At 37.9% G+C, this 21,144-nt stretch overlaps 1 protein-coding gene across 1 annotated transcript in view; it reads right to left on the bottom strand.

Annotated features, from left to right (window-relative positions):
* The window catches only part of GPC6 (glypican 6), a 1,194,386-nt gene that overhangs the window by 85,140 nt on the left and 1,088,102 nt on the right, over window positions 1-21,144 (bottom strand). Inside the window, exon 6 of the mRNA XM_054445853.2 lies at window positions 9,648-9,791. Within this exon, the coding sequence (XP_054301828.1) occupies window positions 9,648-9,791 (144 nt within the window). The remainder of the gene's footprint in view (window positions 1-9,647; window positions 9,792-21,144) is intronic.

Raw genomic sequence — 21,144 nt, 5'->3', positions numbered from 1 at the left:
AGACTGATTTTTATGTTCCTTTTCATGTAAAGTTTGTCTTAGGGTTGGAGAGAGTAATGACATGGATTTTTATCAATTTAAAAATCTTGCCTTCATCATAGTGTTTGTGGTCGATAATGTTACTGTTCACTAACATGCCCTTTTTCTCTCTCTATGTGAGGCACATAGGAACGTATGTCCCTGAATTCCTGATGGCTTGATCACGTGACTTGCTTCGGCCAATGAGATGTGATCAGTATCATGTGACCCTTCCAGGTAGAGACATGAACAGCCACCTTTGCCACATTCTCCATTTCCCCTGCCATTGTGACAGGTGAACCTCCAGATAATGGCTGCTCTGTCACCCCAGGTGCTGGAGTAAGGGTGATGACCACATGTAGCTGACTCACAGCCAACGCATAATGAACACTTGGCACATAGAAGAAATAAACTTCTGTTGTTGTGAGCCATTTTGGGGATTGTTTATAGGTGTGGCCTTGCCTGGCCTGGTCCATCTGGATCAATACAGCATTGGAAAAGCTTCTACAGATATTACACAAACCAACTTCCAACAAATTATTTGTTAGCCAGCAATATAACGGAGCTGCTGCTGGTGGTGGTTCATTCATTTACCATCAACCTGACTTTTTATTTTTCGATAGCTCAGCCAGTGTTATGGGTATAAGAAAATACCCATGAAGTCAGAGCCTTTGACGATAATGACTGTGAATGAACTTAGTAATAAAGTTATTGTGTATTGCAAATAGCTTTCTACCTTTAACAGTTATGAAGGGAAGTCAATTTTCACTCAGACGGGTTCCTTTTCATCTGTTTTTTCTCTACAATGTTTATGTCTGAGGTTTATTGCTAGCAGTAAAGAGTGTCCGAGTATGTTATGGGAATAGCCAAATTCCCAGTGCTTTAAAATGTATTCCATAGGCCCCAGAGTCTGTTAGAAGCTGATTGATTATACAGCAAATACATCAAAACTAGTATTTATGAAATATCCCATTTCTTCAGCTCTATCTCTCATAAGCATGAACATCACATTTGGGAGTTGTGGTGCAAATATCTCAGACAGCTAAGAGAAAATATTGTTGCAGATTTTCCATGACAAGGAAAAGGTTCTTTAATCTATTCAATAATGTAATAAAAGATCTATGTCAACTGATGAGTCTCATGAACAAATATTTTTAAAGGTATGGTTTGAGCAGTTTAGTGTGGTTTGTCTATCCAGACTTCTATAATCAATCCACCAAAACACCAATTACATAGCAGAATAAAGGACAGTTACCGTGAAACGAGTGTGCAGATGGACTTTTGCATCTGACTGGTTCATAACTGACAACAAAGCTTCTGGTTAATTTGTTCAAGGTTTGGGCAGAAAGTTCTGGCTTAAGAAGGGAAAATGAGCTATTAGACATGCCTATATTAAGGATATTACAGAGGTTTAATGTTTTTAATTTGCATATTTGGCCAATGATTATTCATTTGTTAATATGCCTTCTACATATTCTTTTTTGGCATAGTCAATCTGAGATTGCAAAATCAAACTCCTATTTATTGTATGCTAATATTAATATTCCATGAGCCTCTATACTATGTACTGTTGTCTGGAGAAGACATAGCATGTCTAACTGACTTGGAAAGTAACGGCTTTTCTAAATAGTCACTTGCCTTTTGATGACGCCAGCACTAACAACATGCTATAATGTAGATTGTACACAGCAGCTAGTTTTACTAAGTGCTATGCAACAGAGAATAACTCAATCAATAATTTATTGATAGATTGATATCTATAGAATGCATCAATTTGGGATTAGCTGAAGTCTAGGAATTCTGAAAGAAATTTTAAAAGCCTGAAGCAGAAAATAAGCATATCAACATGCCATAAAATAGATATAAAATCTGTAATAGCCCATTTTGGTTCTGAAAGTGTAACATTTCATTTTTTATGACACAGAGGTCACCAAAGCTCTTGCTTAAGTGTTTCTGAGGATAAAGGAGAGTTTAATCCAGAGTTGAAAAGGGTTTTGTTAATAAATTGCCCCAACATGATTTAATATAACTCACACTTAATATTAAGTTGTGCAAAATTGTTCCCCTTCCAAAACATGTTGCATAACATTATGTTGTTGTCAGAATTCATATGATTCTCTGAACATGTCTTAAAGCAGTGATGCGGACTGGGCTTTAGTATCTCCCAGGGAGTTATGCAGCTAGAGTGAGTGTACTCTTCCTCCTCCCCAGGGTATACAGCCCTGTGCAAGTAAACACAACTTTGCCAGGACTGAAAGAGAGGTCTATGTGCCTTCTATTTTCACTATTCTTCCACATGCCCAGAAGAATAGCTTCTCGGGAATGTAAAAATAGTTCACTGCCCATTGGGTGTGAACTGAAAAATCCACATAAGGGCAGGAGTTCCATCCAGGTTTCCAACAGTGCATACCATTCATTGAATTAGATTCGTGCATCCTTCCAGTCCGTGGAATAGCAGAATATCCTGGAGATAAGCCATCATTTTATATGTGTGTCTTATGATGTTCCCCACTTGGGCCTCATCAACCACAGCCTCCTAAATGGAAAGAAGCCTGTGACAGGCGGCTCTCTCTGCTACCACATGCTGCTGATGTTGCCCGAAGAAGAGCAGAAACCGAGACAGAATAAGTTGGGTGGTTTGGTTTAACGTTTCTTTATTTTCTCCCTGCTTTGAAAGCTCACTGCATTTTGCTGCTGTTATTACCAAGGGTTCATTGAAAATGAAACTGGGGTGTCTCAGTGGGGTTTTGCAGCAAATGGATAAAGCAGGTTCAGGCAAGACCGGGCCGTTCACAACCTGAAGTGGATGAAGCAGTAGCCATTTGTTTGCTGGGGTGAATGAGACATAATTTATTCAGCTGCAGCAGAGGCTGAAAGCCAATCTGGCCTTGACCTATTTATCTTTAGAAAACTAATTAAAGTGGAGAATCTGGCTTACGGTTGTTATTGAGGTTTTACTTTTTTTGTTCAGGCCAAGCGAAGACTGAGGGTGAGTGCATGTGTGTGTGTGTGTGTGTGTGCGTATGTGTGTCTCTGTGTGTGTCTGTGTTGGGATGGAAGGTGGGAAATATCAGTTTCACCTAAACACAGTGGCTGAAGGTCTAGATAATAAAGCAGTTTCTTAAACACAGCCTGACATCCTTTTGAAATGCAAACTAGTGGATTTAGCTGGGTGCAGAATTCTTTGAGGTGACAATGAAATGCCATGGCAATTTAAAATGAACAACAGACAGTTTCCTGATTTCTTATAACCAACAGTTTCTAAATCGCACCAAAACAGCCCCAGAGAGGCATGGAAGAACATTTTTATCACCAGCATTTTACTGAAACTGGTACTAACCATCAGGCAGGAAATAATGCCAGAATGTTAGTTGCTTTGTCCATTTTGTTTCAGAGCAATTTAAAAAGTTGCATATCTTGATGATCTTTTGTAAGTACTTAAATATGTATGTAATAATATTAACAACATGTTTGTCACCAATGACCTACTGATGAATTTCAAAAGTTACAGTGTATTTTTGGAAGATTCATATACAAAACAGACATCTGATTTTTGTGTTGTTTGTTTGTTTTGGCCTAGATAAGGTTATAGGGACAAGTAGGGAAGTCCAGCAGACAGAGGGATGTTATGATATGTATTCATTCCAGTATGTTCAAGGAAGTGACAACTCTTGGGGAAAGCTACAAGGGTCATGATAACCATTAGATAAGGAAACTGAACTGGACCAGCTGCAGGAAAACCTGGAGCTCCCAAGAGATTGTGTTGGAAAGGGCAGACACTACTGACTTAACTGAAGCCACTTTAGTTATCAATGGGACCAATCGAACAGAACCCTGACTTGTCCCATCCATGATGTTTTCCCCTCCCATTTCCTTCTTAGTGTCAGGAGCCCTTGAGCTATTTGTCTTCCCTGTCCCCTTCTCAAGGTCTTCCTTTCTGCAGCATTCCTGTTCCAGATTTACCTCCTAACTTTCTTCACCCAAATTGCCCTGGTCTCAGGGCGTATGGATATGGGCATATGATCTCAGGAATAATGAATGGGGGTAGTACTCAGGGGACAATTTCTTTTTAAAAACATGATTTCAAAGAAGGGATTTTAGACATTGTGTTATCACTGCCTGGATTTAAGGCCAGACAAACAGTTAACACTATGATGTCACAGGTGTGCTGCAGAAATAAATATGTACCCCTCAGGTGAGAGTCACCTTCCCTCCTCGGTCCATGATAATATGTAGAGTGCATGTATTTAAGAAGTGGTATCAGGGCTGGGAACAGTGGCTCTTGCCTGTAATCCCAGCACTTTGGGAGGCCCAGGCGGATGGATCACTTGAGGCCAGAAGTTCAAGACCAGCCTGGCAAACATGGTGAAACTCCGTCTCTACTAAGAATACAAAAATTATCTGGGTGTGGTGGTGTGCACCTGTAATCCCAGCTACTCGGGAGGCCAAGGCAGGTGAATCACTTGAACCTGGGAGGTGGAAGGAGTCAGATTCCGTCTCAAAAAAAAAAAAAAAAAAAAAAAAAAAAAGTGTTATTAGCATGCAATGGTATTGTGGAAACCAGATTAGATAACTGACTATTTTGGTTAATATAGTCAAGTAAGATAACCTGAGTGTTCTTGTCCTCAGCCCCATATTGGGGGTAATCTTTCAAGTAAAAAATATCCAATGTTCCCTCTCCAAATGCTCTGAATGCTCTGAAAGATATCAGGAAATTCAAGTAGAAAACGAAAAGCAAACAACTTATTTTTTAATCCCTTGAATTTTCTATGTCTCAGCTAATGGAAACATTAGCACCTTATGCATGAGGGCTGATGTTGGTTTGTTCTTATTAGCACAAGAAGAAAAAGGCCAATATATTCTAACAGGGAAGAGCTAGTTTTCCAGGCAGACTACACATCATCTGAACACTGGGACAGAATTTAAATCAGCCATTCGATGAGCTGGTCTTCCACCAAGATTAGATTGAAAACTTGGCCATTGGAAAAGAATATGAAAATGGTTGTTAACCATAAATCACAAGCAGAGAGGAAACGACTAAACAAGTTGGCCATGTGCAGTATTCAATCCACTCCAGACAATCTGGAAAGGGACAGTGGAGGGCGAATTTCTCAGGGACTCTCTGGAATGACTGTACAAAGACAAATGGGGGTGAGAGGAAGAATAAGACCCATGCTTACACTATGTTGCATAGTCCGCCACACAGTCCTCTGGGAAGCAAGAGGAAAACAAATTTAAAGGAAAAAGAAAAAGAGATTATTCTATACATAATAGCACAGAACAGGCACAAAGTTTAGCTTTGCAGGTTGGCATTCCACCCACCCCCACCCCAAATTCCCTCAGAATGACCAGTAGGATATTTGAGAAATCTACAACCACAGTACAGTGTTGAATACTTACTGGAGATTTATGGGTCTAAGTCATCACCAACTTGTTAACTTCCAAACCTGGCTTTTTTTTTTAAATTTACTTTTATAAAATATATTCCTCTAAGATACACCATGCACAGTCCATTTTTACTCTAATGAATCAGCTGGAATAAAGTAACTGACACTCCCTGTCCAAGTGCGTCTGTGAGCTGTAGAACATGTTGTGCTCTAATTTTCTGAGCTGTACAACTAATTGCCTTTTACAGAGGCTAATTTGAAATACCTTTTGATGCTCAGATCTTAAAAATCGAGCTATTTTGTGCTGATTTATTTTTATACTTGACATTTCCAGTGAATTGGAACCGTCTTTTAAAAAATTATAGTTTCACGTCAAATTATGTAAGAGAATTTGCAGAGTATACATTTAAGAAGAAAGGAACATAACCAGTCTCTTCCTGAGTGCAAACAATAATCTCTGGCCTGTTTGATTGAAAGTCATTAATAGTCAGCTGGGACAGAGGGGCTTCTAAGGGGAGTTTGTTGGTGACAAGAAAGCAACATGATGGTAGGATGACTCTGTTAACTGAATTACCGCAGTTGATAACATTAATATCCTCAACAAATCATGGCTGTTGGTGGTAGGGACTGCGATAGTCTCAGATGAGTTGGCTTTCCATGAGCACCTGAATTTATAAAAATACATTCACTCATTCTTGGATAACAAAAACTACTTTAGGGTAGTATGTCTGAAAGCTTCTGACTACCTCAACTGCTGCTTATGTGTATATAACTTCAGAGGAGCAAATGGAAATGTTCCCTAGTGATACAAAAGAATTTATAAGTTCCTTATAAATATAATAAGATGTTAAATGATGGAACTGTTGTATTTTTTAAGAGAGAGTTTTGTTTTCAATTATTTTATATAAGGTTTAGCAGCAGTTTACTCAGCTTGGGGTTGGTAGCTTTATTTTTAAAACAAACCCCATAATGACCAGTTCACATTAAAAAAATAGCTTTAGAATAACTGATATAAGAACATTTACCAACAGAGCCCAAAGTTATCACCACAGGTACTAATTTACATGGCACTAAGAAGTAACTCTCCAAGTGCTTTATAGTTATTTTCATTTTGGCAAAAGGGGTGGGGTGATTGGAGTAGTGTTTTGATATTGTCCTTTGAAGCATTTTTCTACTGAAACACTTCAAGAAATGAAGAGAAATCTTTTCCAATTATCCTCCTTTTCTCAGACACATGCTTCTTATAAATATTCAGGAAACATCTTTTCCGGGGAAAATTAAAACAGGAGTAGGTAATATAAGCCTTGTTTATAAACAGCCTAAATAGGCTGTAATGGATGACAGACCCATCTGGATAGTTTCGCGGTGCATCCTTCTTGAAGATGAGCATGTTTGACTGTTGGACTGGAGTCTGGCCAAGGATAACTCCCTCAGCTTTCCAGTGTTCAGAGCTATATTGGAACCCCCAAAGGATGAAGGCCTCAGGGGAGCCAATGGCTGCTGAGACTCTGTTATTAGCTTTGGACCTAACTCGTGTCTCTCAAGAATAACCTTGGTATAGCTCCGTTTGATGTGGAAACAGTGCCTTGTTCTCAGGAGCCGAGCAAAGTGGGCTTACGGCTGGCTGTGCATTACACGTCACTAATTCTTACCATTTGGGAAGGGATCGGAATTTAATTTAATAAAAAAAATCGGTAAAACTGCAATTTTCACTTACAGAGCCTGAAGCCACACCTTTGAGGAAGTAAATGCTACATGCTGTCTGAGGATGTTTTAGAATAAAATTGGCTTATTGATGTAAATACTTAGGCACAGAGTCTGGTCCTTGGCTTTTACTTGTGATGATACGTTTAACCATTACCAATCATTTTCAGAAAAAGATCGATAAAATATATTTTTGAGGGGTGCAAAAGGTAGAAGATTTTCATTCTGTTTGCTACTTGTCTATACTCTTGAGACCTTTATATCTAGAGCATTTTGAACATTACCAATAAAGTTCCTTTATAAAAGGTTCAAATCTCAATTTTCATGTCCATCAGATTTTAAACACCAGAGAAAATTCTCGAAGTGTTGATGCTTTATTTAGTTTATGCTAAGCTACTAAAACATTGTCTTTAGAAACATATTTTTCTTGCTCTACTTCCCCTGTTTAAGGGTGTGTGTTTATTTCTCCCGGGGATGAGGGAAAACTGCTTCTCTGTTTCAAAGGGAAAAAATTAATTAGTTGCCATACATATCATTATATTATTCAAATTCAGTGCAATTTTAACTAAGTGCAAAATGTACCCCAGTTCTTTTAAAACTTTTTATTTTATTGTGGTAAGGATACTTAACATGACATCTACCCTCTTAACAGTTTTTTTTAAGTGAACAATACACTATTGTTAGCTGCAGGCACAATGTAGTACCTCAGATCTTTAGAACTTATTCATCTCACATTTTACTCCTGTTCTTAAATTAGATTTTACAAAAATTCAGAAAAGACTGAATTGTTCCAATAACTAAGTTAGAGCCAACGAAAATGGGAAAAAAGGGACCAAACCCATACTCACCATTTGTCCTCTGGTTAGAAAGATCTTGATATACAATGCAATTTGTAAAGTAAAATTTAAACAATATAATCTAATGAAAACCATCATTTCTTTAAAACAACTGACTAGTTATTTGGTGGAATCTAATTGGTTGTATAAAAGAAAAATGGTGACTATTTTTAAACTTTTCCTGAAACTGCAATAGAGAATAGATGTAAGCTGGGCGCGTTGGCTCACGCCTGTAATCCCAGCACTTTGAGAGGCCGAGGCAGGTGGATTGCTTGAGCTCAAGAGTTCGAGACCAGCCTGGACAACATGGCAAAACCACACCTCTACAAAAAAATAAAAAGCCGGGCATGGTGGTGTATGCCTGTGGTCTCAGCTGCTCAGGAAGCTAAGGTAGGAGGATCACTTGAGCCCAGCAGGTGGAGTTTGCAGTGAGCCACGATCATGCCACTGCACTCCAGCCTGGGCAACAGAGTGAAGCCCTATCTCAAGGGAAAAAAAAAGAATAGATATAAGCCAGGTAAAGTAGAAGGTTGCAGCAACTACAAATATCTACTCTAGAGAGAAGGTTTTATTTGCTAATAAATGGCAATAAATTTATAACAAAATTTAACAGTTAGTTACCCCTTTATTTTGATACTTCATGGATAGGCCTTTAGGTTGTAAGCACATTTGATTTTTATAGAGATAAATGCTGAGAGGTACTTACTTTGAGGCCAAATTCAACCAATATAATCTTATGAGTTCTACACTATAGAAGGATATTAACTAAAATCATAAAGTAATTTATAACAGTGACTAATAAAAGTATTTTCATAACTGGCAGTCTTTGAGATCTGAGTTTATATGACACAGTCAGATGTGGTTCAAGTGCTTTATGACATTAAGGATTTTATCTGTTAATTTTACATCAAGATAATTGGCAAAGCAACATTAATAGCACTAACAATTGCAGGTATATAAAGTGTTTCTAGTACTACAAATGGAAGAAATTGAATTAAAAATAATCAGGCAGTATTTCTTTGAAATTATGAGCTTTTATTTTTTTATAGCAAAATTTGGTCTTTAAAACACATTTAAAAATTGTATTTACTATGTTTTTGGTTGTATTTTCTGAGTATTATAAACTGCTTTGATGATGGATATCACTGAGTCCCCTGACACACATCTAAACAGCTCAAAGAATGACTAATTCTAAGGATTCCAACTTTTTAAAGACACATAAAAAAGAAAAAAAAATGATAGTAACATTGATTTGGGGTTTCCAGGCAAGGTCTTTCAAACAGAAAACTTTGCAAATAAGAAGTCATAAGAAACTTGCATTATATCATAATTGAATACATAACCATTTTCAGAAAAGAACTGAAGCAGATGAGTAAGAAATGTGCTATTGCAATTATATCTCTGGAAGAACTGGCAACTTAGTTTTCAAATTAATATTTCATGAGAAATAAGAAGTTGAAAATGTGGTCACTGCACACATGCATTAATAGTTTCTTAATGGATTAATAGATTTCTTAAATAATCCAATACATGATCCAAAAGAAAGATCCCATTACTTTTCAATATTCTAATTAAGAACAGAGGCAGATATAAGAATGAGATGACTCTTATAACAAACTTTTTCAGAATCTCCTAGGAGTTTCAAAGAATGACCTTGGTAAAACAAAGCATCCGCCATGGTTATCAATCTGAGAATACTCACCAGCCGGTCCAAGCTTGTGCCTGCAGCAGTTGTTGGTCTTTCCTCAGGATTGTAGGGCCTGAAACGTGTATTAAAATTTTCAGGAGCTGAGCGGGCAGATCTGAGGGCTGGAGCAGGTTTGGGCTGACCACATCCCTGAAAGACCTGGAAGAACCATTGAAAAGTAAAAACAGCTATACAATGAGTTTTCTCCTAAATTCATGAGGCAGAAATGTGCAATGCAATGGTGTCCACGTTTCTCATGAAACTTTTACCTCCAATAAGCTCTAATTTTGAAATGTAAACAAGTATAACCACTAATATAACAGAAAGAATTACCCAGACAGATACACAGTGACCAACTATAATCCCTGACTCATAGTTTCAGCATACACAGTCAATCTTATTATTGGTAGATACATATTTGCAAATTTGCTTACTCATTAAAATTTATTTGTAACCCCAGAATTAATACTCACAGTGCTCTCATGGACATAGAGACACAGTGCCAAAAAATTTGAGTCATGTTCCCAGCTGAGGTTGGAGAAGACACTCGCCTTATTTCAGCTCTCAGACTGTAAACAAGTGTTCTCTTTGTGGTCTATGTAGTACAATGTTTTTCACATTTTTGTGCTTTTTCTTGTTGATTTCAATGTTTAAAATGGTCCCCAAGCATCGGGCTGAAGTACTGTCAAGCTTTCCTAACCACAAGATGTGTAATGTGTCTTACAGCAAAAATATGCATGTTAGATAAACTTCAAGCCTGAGTTATAGTGCTATGAGTTCAATGTTAATGAATCAACAATATATATTAAATAAGGTGCCTTTTCACAGAAACACACATAACACAAGGCTACATATTGATTGGTTGATGAAACTGTTGTGCCCAGTGGCTTGCAGGAGCCTAACCTTATATTTCTCATTGCTGCAACGGTTCAGTATTTGCTAAGTCAATGTTTGCAGTGACTTTATAGAACATAACTACAATACAGAGAATCAACTGTACTAAAAATAGGGATTGCAATAGTCACTCCACAGGATGATTTCAGGATTAAATGAATTGTATCTCACTTTTACATACTTGAATTTGGCATTCTATAAACATCCGTTTGGGATTCCTGTTATCATGACAAATTATTTCATTGTATAGCATATAAAGCCAAATAATTTCAGTGACTCCCCTTTGAGTAATGAAAATCTCTACTGGAAGAATTCTTTAAAAACACTCTCTTGAGCAGTGGTATAGAAATAGGACAAGCAAATGTGGATGAAATCCATATAATAACAGCTTCCTCTAATTTTGTTGTTGACAGCTGTTCATGTCACAATTAAGATTGCTATGGGAAATCAAACATTTTATTGTAATGATCTTAGGGACTGAGCTGCCAGTTCTTTTCCACAGTGATTTCACTCAGGGTGGTGTGGAGACACTTCCTTTGCTGTTTTTAGAAGCTTTACACTCTGTGCTGGTTATCAAGAGATAATACCTTTACTAGAATTACAGGAAATGCAGTAACATTTTCAGGAAACTTTGATGAAGTTTAACTTTATTCTATTTTTTTCCATTTCTCCGTAGCAGATGATTCTTCTAGATATTTTTCCTTCGGTAAACTTTTTGGGGTTATTTACGGGGGCTGATCCTTAACTTGCATGTAGTATATTTGCAATGCATTCGTTCCAGTTTTGTTATTTCATTCTGTGTTGTTTAACTCTAAAATAACCATTTTTCATCATGCATATTATGTGATTCCACTGAAGTACGCAGAGAGCTCCTGAGTGCCATTCACAATGACAAATTCCGTCTTGAGACACAATTCATTTTGTTTTACCACTACAGCTAATTTTTCTTTTGTTGTATTCAAAAGTTCTCCTTCAACTCAGCATTTTGCAGAGCGGCGGTACTTTGTCTTGGCATTCCTCGAGATTGGTCTTAACACACTATTGATTATTCTTCTCTCACACAGTTTCTGAAGCTGATGGTGTAAACCGGTGTGATAAAGATAGTGGGCCCTTTTCTCCCTAGTGCCTAAATCACTTCCCCCTGGCAAGGTCACTGCTGATGGAGGGCATTAACATTTCCAAAGCTCCAGGGATCTGTTGAGCGTGCTATTCTGGATTGCTTTGAAAGTGACAGCTGACTTTTAAGAAATGTAAAGCCTAAGGCGAAACAATACTAATGGCCTTGCTGAGATTTCATGAAGCCACCTACTGAAAGAGTTAACGGACCTTTTTAATTCACCCTTTGGGAAAAATCTGGCTCACTGGGTTAAGTTAAATCAAAGAAACACGAATGCCCTGAAAGAATATTAGTGTTCTAGGGAGATATTCCATCATAATGGAAAAATCTCATGTTTGCTCGAATTTTTTTTTTTTTTGGAGGGTGTTAATTATTGCAGAACATAGGTTAGTTAATATAGCCTAGTAGCTTTCTGATATTTAGGTCAGGTTTGGATGTTGAAGATAGCTTCCATGCAGAAATCACTGGGTCTGTGACCAAAACTGAGGAAAACACTGACTTCTAATTACTTTGGAAACAACACCTGGCCACATAATCAGGTGGAGACCTACATAACAATCTGTCACAACAACCTCACATCTTGAAAGCCCCTAAACAGAGATCCTATCATACCCTTAGAAAAACAGAAGTGCCATAAAAGAAACCCTTTAGTATGGAAGTGAGAGACAGGACTAGCCGGATTTCCTAGGCTGACTAAGAATCCCTAAGCCTAGCTGGGAAGGTGACCGGATCCACCTTTAAACACGAGGCTTGCAACTTAGTTCACACCCGATCAGGTAGTAAAGAGAGCTTAAAATGCTAATTAGGCAAAAACAGGAGATAAAGAAATAGCCAATCATCTATCGCCTAAGAGCACAGGGGGCGGGACAATGATCGGGATATAAACCCAGGTATTCCAGCCACGAACGGCTACCCTCTTTGGGTCCCCTCCCATTGTATGGCAGCTCTGTTTTCACTCTATTAAATCTTGCAACTGCACACTCTTCTGGTCTGTGTTTGTTACGGCTGGAGCTGAGCTTTCGCTCACCATCCACGGCTGCTGTTTGCCGCCGTTGCAGACCCACCGCTGACTTCCATCCCTCTGGATCCGGCGGGGTGTCCACTGTGCTCCTGATATAGCAAGGCGCCCCTTGCCACTCCAGATCTGGCTAAAGGCTTGCCATTGTTCCTGCATGGCTAAGTGCCTGAGTTTGTCCTAATTGAGCTAAACACTAGTCGCTGGGTTCCACGGTTCTCTTCTGTGACCCACGGCTTCTAATAGAGCTGTAACACTCACCCCATGGCCCAAGATTCCATTCCTTGGAATCCGTGAGGCCAAGAACCCCAGGTCAGAGAACAAGAGGCTTGCTGCCATCTTAGAAGCAGCCCGCTGCCATCTTGGGAGCTCTGGGAGCAAGGACCCCTTGATTACAAAGTTCCCAGCCTAGGGATCAAGAGCTATTTTTCAGAATTTTACAAAACCTAATGAGAATGGCTTACAAAGGAGTACTTTGCAGTTGTTTTTGCTTAGAAATGATAAAAAAAACCTTTGTATTAGTCTCATACTGAAAATATACCTTAACATACATCTATCATGTAACTTAGATGACTTACAAAGTAAAAATTAATAATTTGATGTTTAATACATGTGCTATAGTCTGAATATCTGTGTCCTCCAAGAATTCATAAGTTGAAATCTAATCACAGATGTGATGGAATTAGGAGGTAGGTCCTTTGGGAGGTGATTAGGCTCTACCCTCAAGAATAGGATTAGTGCCCTTATTAAAAAACAACAACAACAAAGGATCTGGAGAGCACCCTTGTCTCATGTGAGGACACAGTGGGAAGGTGCCATCATCTATAAAACACCATGCAGATCCTCACCAGACATCAAATCTGCTGAAGCCTTGATCTTAGACTTCCCAGCCTCCAGAAATGTGACAAATACATTTCTGTTTTTTTATAAGCCACCCAGTTCATGGCATTTTGTTATAGCAGCCTGAGCAGACTAAGACAGCAAGCAATCTGTTATCCTGAAAAAAGTATTTTTAAAATATGAGGGTCATGGGGTGGGTGACAAAGGAAATTTTTAGGCAGAAAATTTGGACCATCTCAATTTTCTGAGTTTGCTCTAGCAGCAGTATAGTTAGGCACAATTTTGTGGTTCATGAAGGCCATGGCTAGGTTAGTATAAGAGACCAGTGAACCTTTTCCTTAGTGGCTTGAGTATCCCAACATTTTATATTTTGAATAAGTGAAAAAACAATTGAGAAATAATAATGTGATGGAAAGGGCCGTAGGTTCAATGAGAATCAGTAGATCAGCTGGTTATGGCTGGAGATAGAGATTTGGATCATCAGCTTAAAGATGGAACTTAAAGCCCTGAAACTGATTGCATTTACCAAGGACAAGTGTATATAGGTGGGCAGATGGATGGGGCTGAGGACAGCCTATTGCCGTGCCAACATTTACAGGGTCCTCTCTGAGCCTCAGTTTCCTCCTCTGTCAAATGGGAATAACAATACTATTTACCACACAGATACACTATGATGATAAAGTACAATATGTAAGGCAGAAAAACAGAGCCATGTGTCTAGAAAAGTACATGCCTGATAATTAGTTAATTTTATCATGCCATAATCTGTATTTTCCAGAAGTTTTGATTTCTAGATAAGAAAATTTGAAGAAAAAATATCTGGGCTGATGTTTCTTTTTCTTTTCTTTCTTTTTTTTTTTTCTTACCTTTTAAAAATCTTTTAATTTTTTTTTAGAGACGGGGTCTCACTCTGTTGCCCAGACTGGAGTGCAATGGCACAAACACAACACACTGCAGCCTCAACCTCCTGGGCTCAGGCTATCCTCTTGCCTCAGCCTCCGGAGTAGCTGGGACCACAGGTGCATGCCAATCACACCCTGCTAATGGATGTCTCTTAAATGTTTTCCACAAAATATTATTTTAAGGGCAAATGGCTGTTACATAAATCATAGATTCCACCTATTAAAGTTAAATTAGGTAACTTCACAAGGGCTCCATCATGATAACACGTGGTCAGACTCATTGAAAGGGAGGATGACATCAGTAGTGTTTCCCAAAACTATTTGACCATGGTTTCCTCATGGGGTTCTCATAAGACTGGTGTTCCAAAGAACCCACCCTGAGATATACTGTGAAGGTGGTTGTAACCTGCCAAGGAGAGACGTGATTCAGATAGAACTGCATTTACTTAGAGGTATTTGTGAAGCTGTTCCGCCCTCCTCTGCTTTTAATTCCAGAGAAGAATGCTATTTTAAGACACTAAAGGGCTTCTTTTTACAACAGAACAGAAGTTTTTAGAGGTTATCGCTGCAGGATAAGCCAACTTATTGTGGTACAAATCATTCGCTCTACCCCTTTAAGAAATAGAATCGGTATTACCACCTCCTGACCCCTGCCTGCTTCTCTCCAAGGGATGTTGAAAGCGATAATTAGATAATTCGGGGAAGTATTTGGAAGCCTCAATGTAGACAGATGCTACAGATGTACAAAGGAATTCTCCTTCCACCTAGCTGACTTGCAAAACCTGTGGATTTTAGGAAGATATCTGGCTCATGGATCCTCTCTCTTAAGAGGATTACTAAGATAATGTCTCAGAAGTCTGTTGGCATTCTGAGATTAAAGAAGCTGACATTAGGATAGGAAGGGCTGAAAGGAGAAACATTTTATAATTCTGGAGGGATGGGAAGGAAAAGAAGGTGAGGTGATAACAGATTTAAGTGCTGTGTCTTAGGTTTCTAAATACAAGTATTTTTCCTTTAAAAATATTAGGGCATCTTAACATATTTCTCTTAAAATAAACTAAGGTGCCCACTCTTTCGGAGGCACATGTAGCTTTATACCTTTACCTCTTTGTCTTCTTTATCTTCTTCATTGTCTTTTGCAGCTTGATTATACGTTTAAAAAGTCATTACTGGCAACCTGAAAAGCAGTGGCTGCAGGTAAATCCTGTCTCAGCTCCTGTGGTTTTTAAAAATTCTGTCTTCTCACTTTCTACTCAGCAGGTTTCTATAATGGGGGAAAGGTGCTGCTATTCTCATATAGGCAAATATTGAAATTTGCAAACAGAACTCTAATCTTTTATATTAAATCCAGGTAACAGTTAATGTTACCTGGATTTAATTAGATTTGATGTTTTGAGGGTAATGTTTTATTTACCTGTGAGATTCTAATTTATATTACAGTGTCAATGAATGAACTGTTAGATTACTACTTGGGAAATTCAAATATATTCCATTTATACTCAAGGAAATAGAAGCTATCATATCTTCATTAGTGTGGATACCATATATTTATCCAGGTGCAGCCATTATTTTTCACAAGAAATGGCTGTGGAGTTACCAATAGGTGTTATCAGTGCATTCTTGTGGCTATGACAAAATGCCTTACACTAGGTAATTTATAAACAACAGAAATTTATGTCTTACAGTTACAGAGGTTGTGAAGTCCAAGATCAAAGTGCCAACAGATTTGGTATCTGGTTAGGGCCCTCTGCTTTATAGATGGCACCTTCTTGCTGTGTCCGCACATGGCTGAAGGGCAAAAAGGACTAACAAGCTCCTGCAGGCCTCTTCTGAAGGGGCACTAATCCAACCCATGAGGGCTTCACCCAGATGTCTTAATTACGTCCCAAAGCCTCCACCTCCAAATACCATCACCTTAGGGGTTAGGATTTCAGTATATGAAATTTGGAGAGACACATACATTCAGAACATTGTAAAAGGTCACAAACATAAGTCTAAAAGTTTGGAGTGTTAATGTTAGTCTTTCTCCTAATACTTGTGTGACCTTGGGGTTACAATGTTCTTCCCAATTCTCAAAGCTGTTGGGAAGATAGAATGATATGATGCATAGAAGAATACACTGAAAACATGAGGTATAATGGTGCCTTATTTTAAGTAAGTAATCTGTAATTAAATAGAATAATAATGGGTAATAAATCAAACCTAAGGATTATGCACAATTACACATGAATAATTTAAGCTCTATGATGAATAGGTTTTCATACATTTTGTTCATTACTGTATCCCAGTATCTGCAGGAGTTCCCAGCACATGAAATGTGTTTGAAAAAATTGAGAATGAAAGATTATGAAGAAATAAAATTTTTAGTCATAATCTTCCCCTTTTGCAAACATTTGTTGAAGGCAATTAGCATGTAGATTTCTGTAATGAGAAAGAAAAGATAGGAAAGGAAAGACAATGAACACTTATCAAGTGTCTATGATAGGACAGACACTTCACTGTGCTATGTGTTTTATATGCATTATCTCAAATGATCAATTATCTCTCCAAAATCAAGGTTGAACATTTCTTCTTCAGACTGAAGGAATGAATCACGTATCCATGTAAAACAAATTATTTGATATTTCCTTTACTACATTTACTGGGCTAAATTAAAGCAAAGCCAAATGGACAACTTTGTTTAAAGTGATAACGAGACCCAAAATACTGTTTCCTGATCACTTGATAATAGCTACTCAGTGAGCTTGATAAGCCAGTTAGGAGGACCTTGCACACAAAATAGTTAGATTGGCTTCCTGATTGGCCCGTGGGAGAGCTATCAGAGCCGTGGGTGCTGGAGACAGCTAGGCTCAGAGCTCAGGCAATGGCCATTGCTTACTGCAAAGTGGCAGACAACTTGGGCTCTTTACTTCCTGGTATCACCAATCTGTCAAAATGAGAAACAGTGGCACCTGTACATTGGAGCAGTTGTATCCTATCCCTGACAATGATGGTCTAGGTTAAGCACAGAGCTAGGGCCTTTCTCTAAGTGGAAGTGGTGACTAAAATGTGTGTGCCTGGGAGCATTCACGTATCATTAGGAAGAAAATCAGAATTAGTTGAAATATGTTAAAAAACATTTCATTAAAAGTAGTAGCAAAAGGAGCTACATTATACTATTACATAAGATAACTGGTACCTTAGAAATTCATTTCACACACTTTTAGGGCATTCTAACAGCATTCATCTAATAGCATAAAAAGTGTTTTCCTGAACATAAACTTAAAACATCTTGATGATGACTTTTTCTTTAGATATAAAATTATTATACTCACTACAAAGGCATTTCAAATGTCAGTTTTTAAAAAAAAAAATTAGTGTGGTAATTTTTTTTATGGGTTGCCTTCTAACAAAACAGTTATTCATCCTTAGATCTTAGAATAATCTCCTCTCTAGTCATCTTTTTTCTTCCCTTTCCTCTCATTTTGTTTTTCTCTTTTTTCTTTGCTCCCTGATTCATGCTTTTCTTTCCTTAAAGATTGATTACAATGGTCCTCAGGCCAAGTTCTGTGGCAAACTCTATGTCCCTGGATGGGTTCAGCACTCTGTTAGGAGAATTTTGGGTTCTACTGAACCAAGGCGAGCCATCAGTTTTAGTTTTGTCCACTTTTCATTGGCCTCAATTTTAAAAAGCCGGCTACTGTGTCAGTTTTAAGGTTTAAAAAATTTACTCCTGATGCTCACACAGCTTGGTTCCAGAATATCTGTCGGATGTATTGCATACTTCTTAAAATCTTTTCTACAATGAAAGAAATTCTTTTCATTTGCATTGCATGAGGAGATATTTTTCCCTGAAGGATTTGCATTTCTCAGGCAGCAAAACACCTTGATATTTCCTCCCAAATGGTAAGGAAGGAGGAGTTACAAGGAACTTTACAAAGCAAATTTTTGAGTGTGGAGAGGAAAAAAGCCTGAATCCTCTTGGCCTGACTAAATGAGTATTATTTCATATGCCCTTTGCTTGCAAGGCTTAAAGCAGTTCTGTAAGATCACTTCGCAGAATATAAGTAAACATGTAATTTACATCAGACGGGCTCTACCATTCCTTCCACCTACGATTCAACAAATATTTGTTGAGTGTCACAAACATAAGTGTTGGGGATATGCCAATTGGACACGTCCCTGCTCCCAAGAGGGTTTGGACAAGAAATCAGGCAATTATTATGGAATGTAAGAAGTGTGATGGAACACCCAGAGGGGCAACTCACCCAGGCTGGAGCATCTGAGAAATCTTCCTGGAAAAGCAGTGGTATGCTGGACCCGGGTCTTACTGGGCCATGAAACTACATGTTAAGTTTTTAGGAAATTCATAAGCCAGTAACAACTGCATTTAACAAACACATTGTTAATAATAATAAACACATTATTAATGTGTTTATTAACAAACACATTGATTATTAAAAGCTAAGTTGTATAAACTTACAGTTATATGAATTATATTAATAACAAAGGTAATAATTATACTAAAATCTCATTACTTTCTGATTATTTTACTATTATCTATGCTCTTGAGGTTAATCGTGTCAGTTGTCTCTATAAGGTGGAAATGTTACATCAGGGTGTTCTACTCTGTGTTCAGTGACATCATGTGGGTAGTTTGAAATCCGCACGAGGGAGTAATTACACCACAGAAATGGGCAAACCCTACAAATGAGCATGTTTCCCCCACAGATGTGGCTCCTTCACATGTTTACATGTAGTCTGGCTGAGGCAATGACTCGATCAGAACCAAACCAGATCGCATATCACCACATAGAAGGGAAGTGCTGAGAGCTGGGATAAGGAGTTGTATTTATGAGACTGGGCAGAGACCATTGAAATTTCTCTAACACAATACTTCACTGCCCATGAGAAGCACAGTTCCATGGCAGGTGCTCTTTTCTTAAGTAGGAAGAAGTCAGAAGGAGACTTTTTTTCAGGAGACCAGGAGAGCACCTTCTCTTGTTCCTAAGAATACACATTGAGTGGTAAAGCTGAATTGTGTTTCAATCATGTATTCTTGAGTAGGCTACATTAAATGTAATCTTCTCATCTTATGGCCCTGAAGTTAAAGTGAAAGCAAATCTTCAGATAAATCTCTAAAGATTAGAGATAAAGGAGTTTTTCTTTATCATCAAAAGGAGAACATTTTTGTTTTATCCCTTTTACATGCAAGGAAAGTTAAAACTAGTTTGCTCTGGATGCATATCACATAAATGCATCATAAGCATTTCTTCAAACCTTCATTTTACTTTCTAAAAAAAGGTGTGCTTCCCTCTTCCCTCTGCCCTAGCACCTGAAAAATCTGACCCTGTTATCCAGCAACATTACAAGCAGGAATAGAACAAACCCCAATTTTATGTGTGCTAGGTAATGAAGACATCAAAGAATAAACGATGTTTCAAGGTCACTGTTTCTCGGTGGAGCGCAGTAAGTGGGAACTGATAGGCAGAATACAAATAGAATTTGAATACAGAAGATATTGTGAATCTAGAAATCATTGAGAACATGCTCTTTTCCTTTAAAAACAAAACTAAAGAAGTAGAAATAGAATGTAAAGCTTTATAAATAGTATGGCCATTCATTTTTTCTTAGAAATCAGGCAGAAGGGACCAAACAACCTGTCAATGAAGCAGGTCAATTTTTCCCTCAGTGTAAGAATAATGTGGAAATTATTATTACATGGAAATTCCTCTAAAGCTCTTTGCTATGGAAGTGCGGATATAGCCAACAGGCACAGACTAGAGTTGGATTGCGGACACAGTCTCCTGCACTACCCCTTCCCTTGAGCCTGCTTTCTCCTAAAAGCCTTGTTCATAGACATTTATTTAGAGATCCATCTCCCTTTTTAAGTGATTCCCTGCCATCAAAAATAACACCATACATCCATGGGTTTAATGAAGCGGTGTGGATTGCAAGTCTGATCTTCTGATCTTAGATGCTAAAAACAACCCCACAGACTATCATCGGTGAGACAAGACCAATGAGTCAGTGCTCCTTAGAATTTAGGTACCATAGATATTTTTAATAATAGCAATTAAAATGCTTAGCCTTTAGGAGTGGTTTTGATTTGACTTACTCCATGCTAAACATTTTACATGGATTATATCATTGTGCTCTCAAACAACCTTATGGTAGGTACTATAGTCGTTCTCATTTTTAATGTGAGTTAATTTAGACAGATAAAAAATTTGCCCCAAAGCACACAACACAGAACAACTAGATTCCATGTCAGTCTCATGTCAAAAATCTGACCTGGTAACTGCTATGCTATTCTAAAGAATACTAGACTAACTTCAAGTACATTTAAAGGTATTTTCTATTCCTTATCGCTGGAAGTCTCTCTGGCATTATATTTTCATGTTGTGAATTCAACTCAGCACAATGTACTGTTTCTTCCATGTGTAAAACAATGTGTTAGGAAGACTCTTTGCAGAATGTTAGAATGAATAAGATGTAACTCTTGTCCTCAAATAATTTATAATCCTGGGCAGGAGAAAGTAAGTACAAAAATAACCCTAACGAAAGGAATAATATGCTCACTGCCTTACACCGGACATGCTAATACAGGAGCTCAAAGGAAAAAACAGATAAATGCTACTGGAATAAAAATATATTTATTTGAACTAAATTCTAAACTAATCCTGATATCTGAAAGAAGATATTCTCTCCATCTGAATTTCCAAGATATTATTTTCCCTGAACATTTTGAAAGGAAAAAGATCT

This window comes from Pongo pygmaeus, chromosome 14 (assembly GCF_028885625.2).
Source record: "Pongo pygmaeus isolate AG05252 chromosome 14, NHGRI_mPonPyg2-v2.0_pri, whole genome shotgun sequence".
Lineage (NCBI taxonomy): Eukaryota > Metazoa > Chordata > Mammalia > Primates > Hominidae > Pongo > Pongo pygmaeus.
Note: the sequence above shows the minus strand (reverse complement) of the source record. Positions and strands in the feature narration are given on the sequence as shown.